The 19,500-nt window shown below is 43.4% G+C and overlaps 1 protein-coding gene and 1 long non-coding RNA gene across 2 annotated transcripts in view; one reads left to right on the top strand and one right to left on the bottom strand.

Moving 5' to 3' along the window:
- Positions 1 to 13,949, bottom strand: part of LOC107179918 — a 96,443-nt gene extending 82,494 nt beyond the window's left edge. The window contains exon 1 of the long non-coding RNA XR_006212875.1: positions 13,878 to 13,949. This is a non-coding gene — a long non-coding RNA (uncharacterized LOC107179918). The remainder of the gene's footprint in view (positions 1 to 13,877) is intronic.
- Positions 13,639 to 19,500, top strand: part of CA8 (carbonic anhydrase 8) — an 88,386-nt gene continuing 82,524 nt past the window's right edge. Inside the window, exons 1-2 of the mRNA XM_042972974.1 lie at positions 13,639 to 13,968; positions 15,046 to 15,237. Of these exons, the coding sequence (XP_042828908.1) occupies positions 13,869 to 13,968; positions 15,046 to 15,237 (292 nt within the window). The 5' untranslated portion in view covers positions 13,639 to 13,868. The remainder of the gene's footprint in view (positions 13,969 to 15,045; positions 15,238 to 19,500) is intronic.

Raw genomic sequence — 19,500 nt, 5'->3', positions numbered from 1 at the left:
TCAATGGTTTAAAAGTACAAAATATAGACACGTTCAAAACATAAATTAAAAATTGATGAAGCTTTGCATGAAACAGAATCCATTTAGGTGTATTGTGGCTGAGAAATGCCACGTGAAAATAGGACTTTGACCTTCAGAGTGTCTATCATATTAACCAATAAGTTTGTTAGTTTTGCTTAGAAGTGTTTAAATTATTCCCAGTAGACCCAGAACTCTCCTTTTAAACTATTGGGCTTCCAAAACATGTGATAGGTTATTAAAAAAAAAAAAAAAGACTAAAATCTTATCATGTGAATTAGTCAACGAGTATTTATTTTGAGCACCTACTCTAAGCCTGAGGCTTACTAGGTGTTGGAGATTCAAAGATGAATAAAATGTTACTACTGACTTTTTGAGAGCTTATACTCAAGTGCTAAAGAAAAGCAGGTAAGCGATAATTATAGAGCAAATGCTTTGGGAATAGCCCGTTTTTGCAAAATGTGGGAGTTGGGAAAGGCTTCAAGTGGAAAAAAATTAGTTTTGCCAGCAGCGAGGGGGTAAGGAGGGCTGGGGGAGGGTGGGGAACGGAAGAAGGAGCAAGAGGTGTCCTCCCTTTGGGTAGAGGGAGCCCCATATGCAGTACACATAATAGGAGGTCTAATTTAGCATTGTGATACGCAACTGTGTCTATCAGTAAATATCTAATACATTTTGAATGTCGAATGCATTTTTGAAAACCAGATTTTAGCTCGTCATCAGTCAGCAGCCATTTATTAATGATCCTCATATTTCTGGAGTTTTAACGTTCTATTACCGGAGTAATGAAAGCCACACCATCTTTGAAGCTAGTAGATTGTGTGTGTGTATTCTAATCTCACTGCCTATTGAGGCTATCATGTTGGGTAAGTTACATTAACTCTCTGGGCCCCAGCTTCCTCATCTGTATAACAGAGATAATAATACTTTACAGAGTTGTCATGAGGATTAAATGAGCAAGTAAGTCTAATAGTATTTGATTCACCCTTGGTGGTCAGAATGTGCTCATTGCTGCTCTTGCCCTAAGTCCTTCCTCTACTATGGGGTGAAATGTGGTTTTCTTATGTCTGTTCAGAAGCTTAACACTTAATTTATTTAAATCACTTTTAGGGGCTCCTGGGTGGCTCAGTCGGTTGAGCATCTGACTTTGGCTCGAGTCCTGATTTTGCGGTTCCTGAGTCTGAGCCCCACATCGGGCTTGCTGTTGTCAGCACAGAGCCCGCTTTGGATCCTCTGTCCCCTTTCTCTGTCCCTCCCCTGATGTGCTCTCTCAAATATAAATATTTTTTAAAAATTAAAAAAAAAAACTTTCAGAATTTTGTAGCATCTCTGGAGAAACTGGAGACACTTGTGGGATGGTTTAGTTCAGGTTTGCTCTAGCCTAGTGATTTTTAGCCCTGCTGTATATTAATTGGTGGAGCTTTTAAAAATTATGATTCTTGGCTCTTCTCCTCTCCCATAGTTTAGAACCCCTGCTGTTCATTTAAAAGAATTCTTCTGAAGATCCAACTGAGTGGGGCCATTATTTTAGTTTTTCATGCAGACTATAGTCACTGCTTTGGGTATTTTGAATGAGGTTCAAAAGGATGTTCTTTCATAATGCATATTCAATCTGCGGAATCATGTCAATAATTTAGAATAGCATTTAAGTAGTCATATGGCTGTTCCCCAGTACCTTTTTCTAAAGTTCATTTTATCATGAGAGATTCTTTTTAGGGGTCACAAAATGAGCTAGGATTTTTTTTTTCCCCTGGAAGAAATAACATACTAAGATTATTTAATTTTGTTCACTTGGGATGACTTTAAGAAGTACTCTAGGTTAGAAGACTCTTCTTTATAGTAGGACAAGACTCAGCTCTGTAGATGTTAGTAACACATGAGTATATTCAAAAAATCAATGTTGAAGCTACTAGAGCCATTTGGATTTTTCATTGTGTTGTGAGTATCTGGGGTAACTCTACCAATTACGAGGGAACTCTTACAGAGCCCCTGTGAAGAAATTCCAAGATGGTTGTTGGAGGAACTTGGAAACCCAGAGAGCACCAGTTGGAAGAAAGAAGAGAAGCTGGCTAGAGTTCTAGGCTGGGAATTTCTTGCAGCAGAGAAATGGTGAAAGACTTTACTACAGACAGTGGAAAGAATGTCAGGCACTAAAAAAGAGACCTGAAGTATCCACTAAAGGGATAGACTTGGGGGAATCACATGACCTTTCTGAACTCTGCCTTTTTATTTTTATTTTTTTGTATGAGAGAGAGAGAGAGAGAGAGAGAGAGAGAGAGTAGGGGAGAGGAACAGAGGGGGACAGAGAGAGAATCTTAAGCAGGCTCCATGCTTAGCATAGATCTTGATGCAGGGCTCGATCCCACGACCCTGGGATTATGATCTGAGCCAAAATCAAGCTGGATGCTCAACTGACTGAGTCACCCAGGTGCCCAGGGATCTGCAAGGGCTCTTCTGTCAGCAAAAGTTGTGACAGACGTTTGAAATGGGCAAAAGAGATTTCTGGATGTCCTTGTAGTGGAAATCTGGGTATTGTGGGAGGGGCCTTCCCAGGAGAGTCCCATTCTCTGGGGCCATAAGTCTATGTCTTTGCTCTATTTTGTAACTCCATAGCAATAGAAACGGTGCCTTAAAGTCATTAGTTTATAAATGTATTGAGCTGCTGGGAAACTACTAGATTCTAGCAAGGCAAATAGAGAAAAATGAGATAGATTTCTAGTCAGTTCCTAGCCTAGAAAACGAGTCACATCACACACCCACTGATACTAAGTCATCCTTTACCTGTGCCCCTACCAACGTCCCCATCCTCAAATCCACCCAGGAATGGGGACTAGGTCAAAGAAGAAACGTTATGCAGAACAGTATGGTGGGCATGAAAATAATTGTGAATATTTTATAATGATAAGTTTTGTGTGGTCAGAGTTTTGGATTAATTACCGAGTGAATTTAATGAAGCTAGATGGTAAGATTTGGCCAGCTTTTTAAGGGTCTTGTGTTCCACACTAAAGGACGTGGATCTTAAATACCATATGCGGCAGGGAGCCAGTAGGGATTTCTAAGCAGGGAAGAGACAGGATGTTACCTTCACCATTGATACGGAAGATGAGCAAATGAGAGAGTGAGGGCAGGACCACCCAGGTGAAAGCTGACAGTTTTGGACCATGACAGTAGCTGGGGGAACAAAAAGGAAGACAGGGGTTGAGAGTCATGCTTTGAAATGGAATTAACAGGATTATTAGAGAAAACACTGCATTGGTGAGAAGGAAGGTAGTGCAGGTTGATTATGAACTTTCCATATTGCACCAATGGTAGCTTCCATATTGGCAGCAAACAACGTTAGAAAAGTGAGGTTGCTGGGGCGCCTGGGTGGCTCAGTCGGTTGAGCGTCCGACTTTGGCTCCGGTCATGATCTCACGGTTCATGGGTTTGAGCCCCACATCTGGTTCTGTGCTGACAGCTCGGAGCCTGGAACCTGTTTCAGATTCTGTGTCTCCCTCTCTCTCTGCCTCTCCCCTGCTTGCACTCTGTCTCTCTCTCTCTCTCTCTCTCTCAAAAGTAAATAAACATTAAAAAAAAAGTGAGGTTGCTAAACTAGGTGGGGTGAGTTGGGGAATGCGTTTAGCTGCAGACATGATAGGAGAAGCAACTTAATAATTACGAAACTAATTTATATTTGTATAATCATTGATAATTTTTAATAATTTTCATACGTATTTCTTAAGAATTGTGAGTTGATATTTTTACAGTATCATATTTTCGTCTTTCATAGAGGGGCGTGCCACTCTTACTGAACATCACGAATGTATGAATGTGGATTAAACAACGTGTGTGTGCGCGCAGTTCTTTGCACAGTGAAGGCACACATAGTCGTTCTTTGGTTTGCAGTTGGGGCTTCTGCAAACTGGGCTTTCCCTGTTGATGGCTCTGTGGAAAACCTAACAGCTCCTCACCTCTGGGATCTTTCCCAATGGTCACACCACCATTTGTAAGGCCTGTTTCTCAAGGTCATTGCTTGAGGCATTCTGAGTGTGGGTACCCATTTCATCACGGTATCCCAAGCCTTGAGACAGGATCTACCACAGAGGACTTAATCGATAAGTGCTGCCTGAATGAAAGGATGGATGAATGAAAGGGCACGTTCAAGCCGTCAAAGCTTAGGCAGAGCAGTACAGTTGCAGTACTGATGGACTGCCTGGAAGTTAGGACTCGTCGTGTCCTTGAGCGTTGTTCACGCGTGACTTGGGCTTTTGAAAGTGCGTAAGAAGTAGGACAGAAAATGTGCAAAAATTCACATCTCAAACGATCTTCTTGTCTTCTTCCCACGACTTCAGCCCCTTGGTAGACTTACTGATAATTTCTCTCATATCTGAAATGTAAATATCCCTCCTTTCCCCATCTATGTGATCATTGGCTAAAGAGGCTTAAGGAAAACTAATCTAGAATAAGTTGTCTAAAACCAAACTATCCTGAAGGCAAATACCTAGAATTATCTACTGATTACCAGCAGGTTGTATTTTCTTTCTTTCTTTCTTTCTTTCTTTCTTTCTTTCTTTCTTTTAGAAAAAAAATTTTTTAATGTGTACTCATTTTTGAGAGAGAGAGAGAGAGACAGAACACAAGCAGGGGAGGGGCAGAGAGAGAGGGAGACACAGAATCCGAAGAAGGCTCCAGGCTCTGAGCTATCAGCACAGAGCCCAACACGGGGCTCAAACCCAGTAACCGTGAGATCATGACCTGAGCTGAAGTCGGATGCTCAACAAACTGAGCCACCCAGGCGCCCCCAGCAGGTTGTATTTTCATCTGTGGTCTCAAAGGGATATGGTCAACTTCCTAAGGTTTCCAATACATTTGAAGTCCTGAAGTGATGCGCTATTCTTGTATTGTTTTACACACTTTGGGCAATCTCACAAATGTACAAAAACATAAAGACCACTTCTATGAATATAATAATAATAATAATAATAATAATAATAAAACTAATAATGGTAATAATCAAATTAACCCAAACATAAAATGACCTAAGAAAATATCCAGGTCAAACACACTAAATGTCAGTTTCTTATCATTACAACCATAATAATTACATTATTTGAGTGTTTAGTACATGCAAGGTAGAGTCAGTTTTGCTCCAATGTGACACGCATGCTCTTAAAACCCAATGTGCTAGGGCACCTGGGTGGCTCAGTCAGCTAAGCGTCCGCCTCTTAATTTCAGCTCACGTCTGGTCCCGGGGTGTGGGATTGAGCCCCTCATCCAGCTCCATGCTGTGCGTGAGCCTGCCTGAGATTCTCTTTCTCTCTTTCTCTGCCCTCTTCCCTGCTCGCACTCTCTTTCTCTTGGAAAAAAAAAAGAATAATAGTTTTTTACACATTTCAAAGATGAAGAAATGCATAAATTCTAGGGGTGCCTGAGTGGCTCAGTCGGTTGAGTGTCTGACTTTGGCTCAGGTCATGATCCCAGGATCGTGGGATTGAGCCCTGCTTTGGGCTCTGCACGGAGTGTGGAGCCTGCTTAGGATTCTCTTTTTCTCTGAACCCACCCCACCCCCCTGCTTGCATGCTCTCTCTCTCAAAAATAAATTTTGGGGTGCCTGGGTGGCTTAGTCCGTTAAGCATCTGACTTTTGCTCAGGTCATGATCTCGCAATTTGTGAGTTCGAGCCCCGCGTCGGGCTCCGTGCGGATAGCTCAGAGCCTGGAGCCTGCTTCAGATTCTGTGTCTCCCTCTCTTTCTCTGCCCCTCCCCTGCTCACATTCTATCTCTGTCTCTCTCTCTCTCAACAATGAATAAACATTAAAAAAATTAAAAAACTCCATAAATTAAAAAAATGCATAAATGCTAAAATAAGTGTGGCATTTTAACTTGGAAAAGACTGATATTTGCTTGTGGAAGCAGGTATTAGAAAGGCTGCAGCTTGGGAGTTACTGTGAAGGGGTGGAAGATAGGTTCCTTGGAATCTGATGGACAGTCGTCACATCAGATGAGGATGGTCTGGCCGCGAACACACCGTAAACTGAGGTAGCTGTAGGTGTCTGAGGTGTGCGCCTGTGTGCACTTAGTGTAGTCCCTGCACCACTCAGTCCAATCGGGTGCAGTTTTCTGTGTTAGTCTGGTGTTTCTCACAGACAAAAGTGGCATAAGTAGCAGGGAAGTCTTGCTGTGCTCCAATTGTTCCTTACATACCAACTGCATTAGAGCAAATTTGCATTTTCAAAACAAGCATTCTCGTAGAAGTGACCGTTCTAGTTGAAGCGCATTATCTGTATGAACTTATGTAATCATCCCATCACCCTTTTGGCTTGGTACTATTATTGTTCCCATTTTATTGATGAGGAAACTGAGGCAAAGAGAGGTTAGATAATTTGATCACGATCAAACTTACTAAGCGACAAAGCCATTATACTATACTATACTATACTATACTGTCTCTCAACATTAAATAATAATGCATTTAATGAGAGAAGTGTTTCCATCAGACTGTTGGAGAGGACCACTTTAAATAATTCTGACTATCTGGTAATCACTGTGTCTCACCTAAATCTCTCATGTTGTAATTTTAGTCTATTTTTCTGTTATCTCCTTTGTCAAGGTGGAGACTGTCAAGTTAGAATGTTGTATGTTACTGCCCCTTAGGTAATTAACGCCCAGTTAAAAGCACAGTCAATCTTGTTTAGTGCTTAGCATGTACTCAGCACCAAGCTACATTTTCTCTTCCATCACTGGTAATTCTGCTAAAAGTAATAGTCAGTGAAGGCTAATCGATGGGGTTCCAATTATAATGTAAACATGCTGTGCTCCATTAGCATTAGAAATGTTTATTGTTTTGTGTATTTCATCAGTGTCCCTGGTTCCTCCTCATTACACAAACTCTTTATGAAATAGAAATATTTAATATAGAACATCTTGAATGCCTTCTGTTTTCGAAGAGTAGTATTTTAGGTTGCTAAGTAGGCACTTAATTCATATCCCATCGGGAGCTGGTTGTAAACACGAAAGGGTGAATGACTAATGACACTCTGAATGGGCTTTTTGCTACAATAGTGGCTAAAACTTGTCTGAGTGAGAGGTGGGAGAGGGTTACGGTATAAGCTTGGGCTGTAGAGCTGGTTGGACTTGATTCAGATTTTAATTCTTCCATTTGTTAGCTGTGTGATCATGGATAAAGCACTTAAATTCTGAGTTTCTGTTTCTTCATCTATAAAAAAAACACCTTTTGTCATATTATGAATTAATGAGCTAAAGCACATGGCACACTTAATACGTAATAGATGATTAGTAAATCGCCAGCTAAGTAGAGAGGACTCTGCAATCCACCAAGAGACATCAATCCTGGGGCTGTGAGTCTGAGTTTGCTCAGAGGCAGGATGCAATAGGGCTGGAGTGTGCATCTCAGTTGGTGTTTGATTCTTTCCTTTTTCCTTTCTTTTTTTTTTAGAGAGCAGGGGGAGAGGGAGAGGGAGAAAGAGAATCCCGAGCAGGCTCCACCCTGGCACGGAGCCCAACGCGGATCGATCTCACAACTGTGAGGTCGTGACCTGAGCCGAAATCAAGAGTTGGACCCTTAACGCACTGAGCCACCCAGGTGCCTTGGTGTCTGATTCCTAACTGTTCCTACAGCCCACATTCTCCTGGTGGTGGTGATGGAGCACATTAGCCGACTTCACCAACTCTAAAGGCAGTAAATTTGGCAGCTCAGAGCACGGGTTCGAGAGACAGACCTCAGGTCACCCACCCCCTCTGTCTGTGGCCGTAGACAAGTCTGAGCCTTTGGTTTTCTCACCTGCAAATGAAGCGATATTATTGGAGCTCGTCCGAGAATGAAAGGAAACACTGGGAAATGCTTTGCATAGTATCTGCTACATAGGTAAGTGCTTGCTTCAGTTCTCCGTGCTGCTTACTAAACCACTCCAGAGCTTAGTGGCTTGAAACAGTGATTATGATTTCTCAGAGTTCTGTGGGCCAGGAATTCAGGCAGGGTTTTTCGGTCACACATGCTGCCAGCTGGGGTCACTACCAGCTTTCAGGTGGTAGCTAGGCTGGGCTGGAAGGTCCCCGAGGGCTTTAGGCGTGCACCTGTGCCTCTGAGCCCCTCCTCCACCTGTCATCGCCTACCTAGCTTGCTCTTCCTCACAGCATGGCGGGCTCAGGGTGGGAGGGTTTCTTCCATGATGACTGGTTTCTGAGAGCAAAAGAATTGGTCAGCCCGCTTTAAGGCTAAGCCCACAACTGTACGGGGTCACTCTCTCACCGTCTGTTGTACAAAGCAGGTCACAGAGCCAGCTCCGATTTAAGGGGACGGCAAGAACTGTGGCAGCCATCTTTGGAGACAACCACAGCGCTCAAATGATTACTTTCCTGTGAATTGGTTTGTCATCTTGTGTAACGGGCATCCCTTTAGGTCCCGGAGCTTCATGGCCTGTTACAAGGCAGAGTGAGGCGTCAGAGCTGCTGTGGGAACTAAAGTAGGGGTGTGGCCACGGGGCTGTTCGAACATCTGACGGATGCTGTTGTGTCTCCACGTGTTTTCAACGCTGTTGTTCTGTCAATACCACGTCATACTCATTCAAGCATGTCATCTACTGGGTATTTTATTTCATGTCGCGAGGTTATTTTGAGACTTTTAGAAAAGGAAATTTAGAGCAAACATAAAGATACCTTATCTGAACATGTCATTTTTGCTTTTTTATTAGCACCGCAGAAAACCTTCTATTAACACCATAGAGAAAGAAAACAAACTTGACCAAAAAGTCCAAGCCGTGCTGGCTTCTGTATTTGAAGTTTTGTTCTTTATTTTTCCACTTGACCGGCATGTCTATTTTGCCTCCCTTCCTTTTCCCTTCTGCGGGCAAAAGAACACTTATTTATCTTTCCATTTATAGGGCATTTCCTTCATGAAGCCCCTATTGACACACCTGCCACCAAGTAAACTTGATCACTCCCTGTTTTTGTGGCCCCGCTGCTCCCTGAAAGCTTCTACCACGGTAATCACAATTTTTATTGCACTAATATATTTATAAAGGCTGATCGGGTCACCATATGGCTGCTGGCACAAGGAAACTAATTCCTAAGTGCCTACCATGTGCTACGTGGGGGATACAAAGAGGAACTCAGATGAACTCTTTGCTCGTGAGGGCTCATTGTCGATTGGAGGAGATGGCTATAAGATACATACTTCCAACTTAGTCTTAATTTCAGGGCTCGAGATCTGTACACGGTATATGGAAGCGCTCAACCACTTGAGTGGGAGTTTCATTTGGCAGAATACTTGGAAGGTTCCCTAGAGAAGGTTTTGCTTCCTAATAAAGGTAGATTTGAGAAGCATCAATATAATGATCACACGGCCCAATGGCAGCCATTTTGGTTCTAGGTGGAGGGGCCCATGAGTAACTGCTGTGATCTCAGACAAGGGAAGAGGGTTCTACCCATGTTTACTCAGAGAGGAGGCACATTTCTCATGGAAAAGGGCTTTCGCACCGTGTGGTAAGATTGTGAGGATCCTAGATAGGGCCGGGGCTCCTATGAACTTTGCGAGGTGGGATACGGGCCCTGCTTTGCAGTGTTTAGTTTCCTTGCAGGCCAGAGAGGTTCTTCCACGCTAAAGAAAAAGATGACAGAAAGCATTTCAGGAGATGAAACTTGCCCTTGAACTCACCGTTACCTGATGGGCTGCTGTAGCAGCTAGGTTATGCTAGGCTGCTGTAAAAGATTATCCTCAAATTTTAGTGGCTTATGAAACAAACGTTTACTTCTCACTGACATTACATGTCGACTTCTGGTTGGCTGTGGCTCTGATCTATGAGTCTTTTTTGTGCCAGGATCCAGAGTGACTGAAGAAGTAGTGGCTTTCTTAGACTGGGTACTTTTGGGACAGAGGGACAGACAGGATGGTAGAACCATATGACAACTCCTAAGGCTTCTATTAGAAGTGGCATGTGCACATTTACGCGTATTTAATTGGTCAAAGCAGGTCCTATGGTCAGTGAAGTGCCATCTCACAGAGAGGGGCAGAGAATGAAAGGAACCATAATAAAACCTACCATGGCTACCCAGAACCTGAACACTGAAAGCTGATGGTTCTGAAGACAAAAGATCAAGGAGAGATCAAACAAAGGTAGGGTGATTAACACAACTTTAAGTAGGCAAAATGTGCGATTAATCTGGTAAGGTAAAAAATGTGAACGAATCAGAACTTCTCGCCTCAAAGCAAAACTTGAAAGTTTCAGACATCAAAATACATAATGAGGAAAATTTTGATGTTGTAAAAATTAATCCAGGGAAAATTCACTAAAATGGAGTTGGGAAGCCAGGGGGGAGCACAGCGGGGGGAGACATCACTCAAATGTCTATCATAGGAAGAATTGTCAATTACAGACTCGAACGGAAGAACTGTTCACAGGAAAGAATCATAAATTATGGGCCCCGATAGGGACTGATGGTTCGTTGTATCTCCTACAAGAAATGAACCACCGTGCAACTCAGCCAATGAGAAACCATTATCATCTTGAACTTTCGCTTTTCTCCAATGGACTTTCATTCAAAACAACCCCTTCCCACCTCCTCTTTCTCCATAAAGTAGTGTTCCTCTCCTTTGTTTGTTGGACTTGTGTGTGGTTTTGCCACAGCTTACCTTTTCTGAATCGCAATTCTCTGATATTCCTGAATAAATCTATTTTTGCTGGTAAAATGGCTGACTGTTTTGTTTTTCAGGTTAACAATGTCTTCACTGACAAAACGAAAATCAGACAAACTAAACCCAAGAAGGGTCTTACTCCAGTCACAATCCCACTGAAGCATGCTTTTTCTGAGTAATCTAGATTGGTCTTGGCAGGTCACGGAAGACACTTAATGGAAAAGTGGGTCCACAAAGAGCACTTCGTGATTTGGTATCATTACTTGTGCTTAAAATGCTGTTGGCTCACTCACTGCCTTCTACATCCTACTCAGCCTTTTTCATTTGCCTTAAAAGCCATCTTTTCCAAGAAACTCTCCTTGATCATTCCCATCTGTATGAATTGCATCTTCCTTGCATGTAATGGTGTTTGCATTTCTATTAAATATATCGCCTTTATTATAGTTAATTATTGACTGATCCCCCGCCCCCCATCCCAAGATTTCTTGGGACTGATTGTGAATTTCTGTGGGCAGAAAGAGTGCTATTCATTTTGGGCTCTCCCACAGTGCACAATGCAGAGCGGTACACAGGAAGGAACAAAAGTCATGGTTGCTGAAGTTTAGAAATTTACAATCTGGTTAGAAGCCATTTGATATCCATAGGTTAGCGCTGTCCTTGAGGTGCTCCCAGAGCATAAGAGGTACCCAAGAAGAATGTAATAATTGTTCATGACTCGTCTAGAGCCCAAACTCAACAACACAAGGAGGAAGTCTGGGTAAGGTAGGCAAAGGATGGGGGGAGATTGGGAGGAGAGGGGTGTGTAAGTCAGGGATGCCGTGAAGCCATCTTAGTGCGTCTTTGTTCCTGTGACATCTAGATCAGTTTGTCCCTTTTAGTTATTTCTATTTCTGTTTTCTTAGTATCAAATAGTAATAGTTATACAGGTCTTAGTTTTAATAAATTGTTCTACTGATGTGGTTTGACCTCAGTTATGCAAACACTATAGAGCAAGCCATAGAAAGTTCATTTAAGGAATCAAATATGCTATTAGGTTGAAATATTTTAAAATTACATGCAGGGGTATGTGGAGTACTTATGTTCATAATATAGAGCAGGGATATTTTTAGATTCTCTGATATTAGATTTAGGTGTGCTTGCTCTAGTTTATAAATCAAAGAATTGGCCTATATCTTCGGTCTGTGTGTTTAGGTTTTATGGTGACAAATACCTTATAATAGCTAGAAATAGAAATTCCATCTTTAGTGATAATATGGTACAGGGACCTGAGAAGAGGTCTTAAGGTGCTGTTAATTAGCAGGAATCTGAAGCACACAGTCTCAAAGCAATTAAGGCTGTTAATTGAATATTTGGATGCACAGTGTAATGGCTCGTATGTCGCTGGGTAGGGTATCCTAGGCTTGCGGTGAGGAGCTGCGTTATACACATGATGCTGAATAATTCAGAAAGAATAAATATGGGTAAATGTATGTTTGTCTAGTAGTTAACTGCATTTATAAATAGTGATATATTGTTGGCTATATACAAAATGGTCTATTAGCTGCAAAATTCAATATTGGTAATCCAATCTTTCAGCCTATCTGCTGTAAACATGGCACACCGTTTGCTCATGGAACCCTGACCTTTTTGCCATGGTGATTTGCTGTTCTCTGGTTTGGTAAACATCTCCATAATTCATGTGATGCTTTAAATGAAATTGGTGGTCACACAGGGCTACAGTTTGGCATCTGTGCATGTGTGGGGTGCAGGGGAATGCACATTGCTCATGAGCTCAGGGTGGCAAAATGATTTTATCTTCCACAGGTTCCACTAGCTGCGGCATTTGATTAACATGTGAACATACTTCTAGCAAGAAACGTGAAGGAAAATGTCGGCATTGTGAAAAGGTATTCAACAATGGAAAGAGAAACGGAATGTTCCTTTTAGAAGCACTTCGGTGAAAATGGTTAATACTTTGCGTCGTGGATGCTATGATTTAGGAACCAGCTACTCAAACTGCTAACAGACATTTTGGTGCGCGCACAGAGCATATAAAAACACATTTTGCTTACGGATCAATTCTGAACTTATGTATGTACACTTTCTAAAAATATGGAGTTAACCTGCTCAGGGGTTATTAGCTTGGGCTTTTAAAATGCATTGAAACAGGGGGCCGAAGGCATGAACTCATTGGGAAGCACGTGTAAGGTAACAATGGGACCTCTACGGAGCAGGCAAGTTCCTGTTACGCAATGTGTGCATTTCATTATTTACATGATTTCACGAGGCATTTTGGGAGCGGTGTGCACAGCAAGCTGCGCCTGCAGCGGCACCCCAGACTCTGAAAGTAAAACCACACGCCCTTTCTTTATTGCTTTTCACTACTCTTGCTTTTGAGATAATTTTTTTTTAATGGAAAAAATTCCCCGGATTATATTTACTTCTCTAGATTAAAACAATTTTGTCCGAAATGGTTGTAGGAACTACAAGTTTCTCGGGAATTTTTCCATTCCCGTTTCCGTCATCCTTCAAGGGCGAATTATATAGTAAACCGCCAATAATAAAGATCGGGAGTGGGAAACTTTTTTCTTGAGGTCTCCCAGTCCTCTCTTTCTCCTACTCAAGGCAATTCATCTCGCCTCTCCCCGACCTCCTCCCCCACCTTTTTTCTTTTGGGCATTTCCTGCAGTAAAGCCTAAATGAACTAGACGGAGGTCGAAAGCCCCGGGTCAAGGCCCCGCACGCGGGGGAGCCCGAGGGCAGGCCCTGGGTGACTCGCGGGCTCCTGGAAGGTAAAGCGTGGGAGAGCCGGCCGCGGGGAGGCGACGCCGCAGGTAGGGGGCGGGGCTTCTGCAGGTTCCCTGGTGGGGCCCGGCAGCCCCGAGGCCTTTCCCCGCCGTCCGCCCCCCTGCGCGGGGGCCACGGAGCGAGCGGGGCGGATCCTCCCGTACCAGACACGCCCCCGTCCGGTTTATAATTCACCGGCTGCCGCTCCCGGAGCCGCGGCTCCACTCGCGCTCCGCGGGGACCCGGCACGCTCTCGCAGCGCCCGCCGCCCGAAAAGTCCGGCTCGGCCCGCGCCCACCCCGCGCCCGCCTCGCGCGCTCACGCCCCCACGAGCGCGCCCACACCCCCACGGGCTCACCCGCACCCTCGCACGCGCGCCCTCACACGCGCTCACGGTCCCACTCCTGCCCGCTTCCCTGCGGCGGCGCGAGAGCGCCGAGGGGACCCACGGCCTTCCCATGGCTGACCTGAGCTTCATCGAAGATTCCGTCGCCTTCCCGGAGAAGGAGGAGGATGAAGAGGAAGAGGAGGAGGGGGTGGAGTGGGGCTACGAAGAAGGTAACCGGCCGCGCGTCGGGCGGGGTGTCCGGGGTCCCGGGCGCCGCGCGTGCGTCCCGCCGAGCGCGGGGTCCCCGCTGCGCCCCGCTCTCCCACGTGCGTGTCTGTCGCGCGCACCCGCTCCACTGGTGGAAGTGGCTCCAGGAGAGAGGGCGTGCCCGCCGTCCGCGTTCGCGTCGGGGAGCCCGGCTTCCTGCCCCGCGGCGGCTGGCACCTGCGGCGGTTTGGAGGGCCAGCCTTCGGCCGCCCCGGAACACTTCTGTGCGCGCGCCGAGGGCCCGCGAAGAGCGGCGTTACGTGTCGCTCAGCACCTTCGGGTGCACGGTGCTGCCGCGACCACCCTACGGGCAGAAAGTGTCCTTGCCGCCCCTCCGTTCGTGAAGGAAACTAACACTGTTCAGCTCTTTCTAAAGAAGGCCTGGATTTCAAGCTCGGTCAGCGGGTTTGGTCCGAAGGGGGCTGACTTTTTAAAAAGTTTTGCTTGCTACATTTATCCCGGAAGATGTAGGAGTCCTCATACATGTGACCACGGGGGCTGGTGTTGAAACAGATGTGGAATTTTTGACTTTAATTATAAAATAGGGAAAGAGAATATGAGTCTGTATTGCGTGAAGATATAGGTGTGGGTATACGTACGTATATCCACTTCGAAATGACCATCTTTGCATTCTGTTAAAGAGGTGTTCATTCACTAGCATCAGATTTAGTGGTTTTTGGCTCTCCTCGAGCAAGTTGAGTTACAGGTATTTCCCCAGTAGTGCATGTAATTGAACTCATGAGCAGAAAAAAATTTTGTGGAATTACTGTTTTTTTAATCACTTAAAGATGAGCTAGACTTCCTAGAGTCATAAAGGATTACATCTATGTGGACAAATACAAATAGGCTATTTTGTTAGTCCGGGATTTTATGTATGTATTTGATAGCTTTAGATCATTCGGAATATGAATGCAGAAGTTCTTCCACATTTATCGTATTTCATCCGTCAAGGACCATAAACTGTTTAAACTAGCCTTTGCGTGTTAAATTTTACGGAACTTTTTAAAACCTGTTCTAAATTTGCTTCCTTTTGTCCTTAGGTGTGGAGTGGGGCTTGGTGTTTCCCGATGCTAATGGGGAATACCAGTCTCCCATTAACCTAAACTCAAGAGAAGCTAGATATGACCCCTCACTTCTGGATGTCCGCCTCTCCCCAAATTATGTGGTCTGCCGAGACTGCGAAGTGACCAATGATGGACATACCATTCAGGTTATCCTGAAGTCAAAATCAGGTATATTAGAAAACATTTTTGAAAGGATAAAAGGATGAAATAATGAAGATGGCAGTTTGGTTGTTCTGTGTTGTATGATCTTGCTGGAACACCCTTAGTCGGTCGACTTAAACTTGGTGGGATTTGAGGAAAAGTATATGCAGGTGTACAAATTTGCATTTTGTCCTAAATTGTTGTTTGACTTAACTCGTTCAGATAATTATTCTCTTCTTTCACTGCTTGGTGAAACTAAAGATTAGGATTTTTTTTTTTTACCTAATCTGGCATTCAGGATAAACTTTTCAAATTAATTTTCTCTACTATATGAATGTGACAAGAAGAACTTCAACTAATAGCAATCAAAAACATCTCTAAACTTAGTAAAAGACTTAAATGGCCAACAAAACTCCTGTTTTTATTTTTAATTCTTCCCCTCCCCTTTGAACTCATCTGAGATGGATCTGAAATGTTTTGTGGAAAGGGTGTTGGAAATTGTCAAGAAAGTTGGCTTAAATGTAGGAGAGAGGAAAGAAGAATTTTGAAAAATTAGCATGCATATTAATGTTTTTCTTAGTGAATAATAGTTGTATTTCTCGGTAGGAATATAAAATTAGAGTATGTTGAAATGCTAGGAAATACTAATGAGCAGAGATCCTCTGTGCCCAAATTAATTCCGAATTAATAAATTTTATATTTCAACCCATAAAATCCTTGGGTTTATTATTTGGCAGGGCAGGTACTGATTTCCAATGGTGGATTTTTTTGTTTTTTAATGTTTATCTTTATTTTTGAGATAGAGACAGAGCGTGAGCAGGGGAGAGGCAGAGAGCGAGGGAGACGCAGAATTGGAAGCAGGCTCCAGGCTCTGAGCTGTCAGTACAGAGCCCGATGCAGGGCTTGAACTCGTCAACTGCGAGATCATGACCTGAGTCAAAGTCGGACGCTCAACCGACTGAGCCACCCAGGTGCCCCCCCTCCCTTTTTTTTTTTTAACTCATTGTGAATGTTCCTGAACTTTAATTTAGAGTCCATGAGCTAGTCACAGATGGATGTAGTTTTCCCTGCTGTTCTGAGTTTCGTGAAGGTATGGACATCATCAAACAGATTGTAGGTGTTACTATATGTAGTCAAAGAGAAACCGCTTCAGATATAAATTTGGATTTAAGTAAGATTTTGTGGGGGAGGGTATCCAGGAGAGGCATTATGTGGTACTTTTTAAGAACACAGTACAGTTATTAAATGCTGACTGTTCTGGTTTATGAAAAACATTTGAAGGTAATAATAAATGTGCATTGGTATGTTGACATGCCTTGGTATTTCTGGAAATAAACATTTATAAATCTATACAACAAAAATGCATTGCACATCAGCACTGTGGTGAGTATAGGTTGTATACAAATAGATAAGACTGTTCTCCAGGATTCATAGTTTAGTGAAAAACACGATCCTTTAAATTTTCTTTTTTTAATGTTTGTTTATTTTTGAGAGAGACAGAGACAGCACAAGGGGGAGAGGCAAAGAGAGAGGGAGACACAGAATCCGAAGCAGGCTCTAGGCTCCGAGCTGTCAGCACAGAGCCCGATGCGGGGCTTGAACTCACAAACCGTGAGGTCATGACCTGAGCTGAAGTCAGACGCTCAACCGACTGAGCCATGCAGGCACCCCAAAACACAATTCTTTAAAGCATTAGTGTAAAGGCTAGTGGAAGTGTTCTGAAATATGGGAGCATAGAGGGATGGCTGAGTACAAATACTCTGCTGTTAGAGCCAATTTAACGTGATGGAATTGAATTTAACATTTCCTTCTGGTCCCTTCACGATTTTCCTCGGCCCCCTCTCTTAGCCCAGAACAGACACTATCAAGCAGTGTCTCAACTCTCTACCTGCAAGATTTTCCCTTTCAGGGTCCCTCCACCTTCCACCCCTGACCCCTGACCAGCCAGGCAGAGCTCTCTGTATGGCTGTCCTAGCCTAATTTGGAGACACATGTTCCACACCCTTTCCTCCTGCCTCCTTAGGGAGCTTTCTCCTTTAGATGCCCTGTCTCCTTGCTGCCATAACAATTTCTTCTTCCTTGTTTCCTCCTTTTTAGTATTTCTCAAACTTAAAAAACAAGTAACAACCAAAAAAAAAAAAAAATACCATGTGTGGACCATTTTTTCCCTCCTAGGATATTTGCGCTTCTCAAAGGAGTAGTCTGTAAGCCCCGAACACCCTGTCATTTATTTATTTAATTCAAGTGTTATCTGTATCAAAATAGAACATAGCTGTAATTTAAATAGCTGACTAGTACTACATGTTTCTCTCTCTCCCTGGTTATACCCTTCCCCCCGCAAAAAAATACTTTTTGCCCTGGTGACGGCCACTTTTAGCTCTTAGCCATTTCTCCTGCTCTCTCCTTCATCCTTTACGGACACGTATATACTGTCATGCTTTGACATTTAAGATCTCCATGGACTCCTTGCTATGGAGAATGAGGCTGGTTCTCTTATTCTCCTCCCCCATTGTGGTTTTGCCCCTCTGTTGTCCCTGTATACTTAAATTGCAATTTTTATTTAAACAATATGCATTAATAAAAAAATTTTTTTTTGTAATGTCTATTTATTTTTGAGAAAGAGAGAGAGACACAGCACAAGCAGGGGAGGAGCAGACAGAGACAGAGAAACAGAATCCGAAGCAGGCTCCAGGCTCTAAGCTGTCAGCACAGAGCCCCATGCAGGGCTCAAGCTCACAGACCACGAGGTCATGACTTGAGTCGGAGTCAGATGCTTAACCCACTGAGCCACCCCAGCGCCCCTGCGTTATTTTTTTTTATCATTACGAGTGTGTGGCTGTTGTTTCCAGCTGAGACTAGATTCCGTTTCCTTTATTGAACAATATGGAGTTTTTCTCCCCTGGAGTTCATGCATTTTTATTTATTTAATTGCATCTTTATCTCTCATGATTTCATTTCCAGACTCTTGACAGATGGCAGATCATCAAGAGGTCCTTCCACCCTCCCTTGGAGGCCTCTCCTCCCTTCTTCTGCCCCACTTGGGCCGCATGCTCTCGAGGCCTGCCCTGTAGCCGTCACTTGCAGCTGCCTGCACCTTATGCCTAGAGAGTTCCTTTGCTGGTCTCTTGTGTCCAAGCCCATGTTTCCTGGATGCTGGGCATCCACTTTTGAGGTTGATCCCTCATTTCAGGGAGTTTCTAGGTTTATTCCCTCCTGTGGTCTATCTTCCAGTAACTTCCTGGGAAGAAGGGCATGTGAGGGCTAAATGTTTGGACACCGTGTGTGTGTCTGTCCTGGGTACTTGGTGTGCCTTTTGCTCAGAAGAATTGTGTCTGTCATTTTTTAGAAATTTTCTTACATTATTTAATAAGTTTTCTGCTTTTTTTTATTTTCTTCTTTTGTAAGTCCTATTTTTTTTTTTTTTTTTGTCCTACTTTCTGGTAGATTTCCTCAATTTATATCTTTCAGTCTTTCTATCAAACTTTTCATTTCTGCTCTAACATTTTTAACTTCTAAGAAAATTGTGCCTGGGGCGCCTGGGTGGCTCAGTTGGTTAAGCATCTAACTTCAGCTCAGGTCATAGTCTTGAGGCTCATGAATTTGAGCCCCGTGTTGGGTTCTGTGCTGACAGCTCAGAGCCTGCAACCTGGTTTGGGTCTGTGTCTCCCTCTCTCTCTACCTTTCCTGCTTGTGCTCTTTGTCTCTCTCTCTTTCTCAAAAATGAACATTATAAAAAAAAAAAAGGTGCTTATTCTATGACTTTTTTTTAGTTGTCGAAGTATACCTTCTTTTCTTACATTATTAATAAGTTTTCTGTTTTTTCTTTATTTTCTTCTTTTGTAACTCTTATTCTTGTTTTTTTTTGTTCTGCTCTCTGGTAGATTTCCTCAACTTATGTCTTTCGGTCTATTAAAATTTTCATTTCTGCTCTTATATTTTTTTAAAGTTTATTTTTGAGAGACGGAGAGAGAGAATGTTTGCGTGAGAGAGGGGCAGAGAGAGAGAGAGTAAGAGAGAGAATCCCAAGCAGGCTCCATGCTGTCAGCATCAGAGCCCAATGCGGGGCTCGAACCCACACACCATGGGATCAGTACCTGAGCCGAAATCAAGAGTCGGACGCTCAACCAACTGAGCCACCCAGGTGCCCCTGCTCTTACATTTTTAATAAGAAAATGCTTATTCTATGATTTTTTTTTTTTAGTTGACCAAGTATACCTTCTGAAAATTATTTCATAAATGCAGGCTCTTTCTCCATTCTTTCCTCTATTGCTTTTTTTCTGTTCTATGTCT

The sequence above is a fragment of the Panthera tigris genome, chromosome F2 (genome assembly GCF_018350195.1).
Source record: "Panthera tigris isolate Pti1 chromosome F2, P.tigris_Pti1_mat1.1, whole genome shotgun sequence".
Lineage (NCBI taxonomy): Eukaryota > Metazoa > Chordata > Mammalia > Carnivora > Felidae > Panthera > Panthera tigris.
This window is presented reverse-complemented; position numbering and strand designations above follow the sequence as displayed.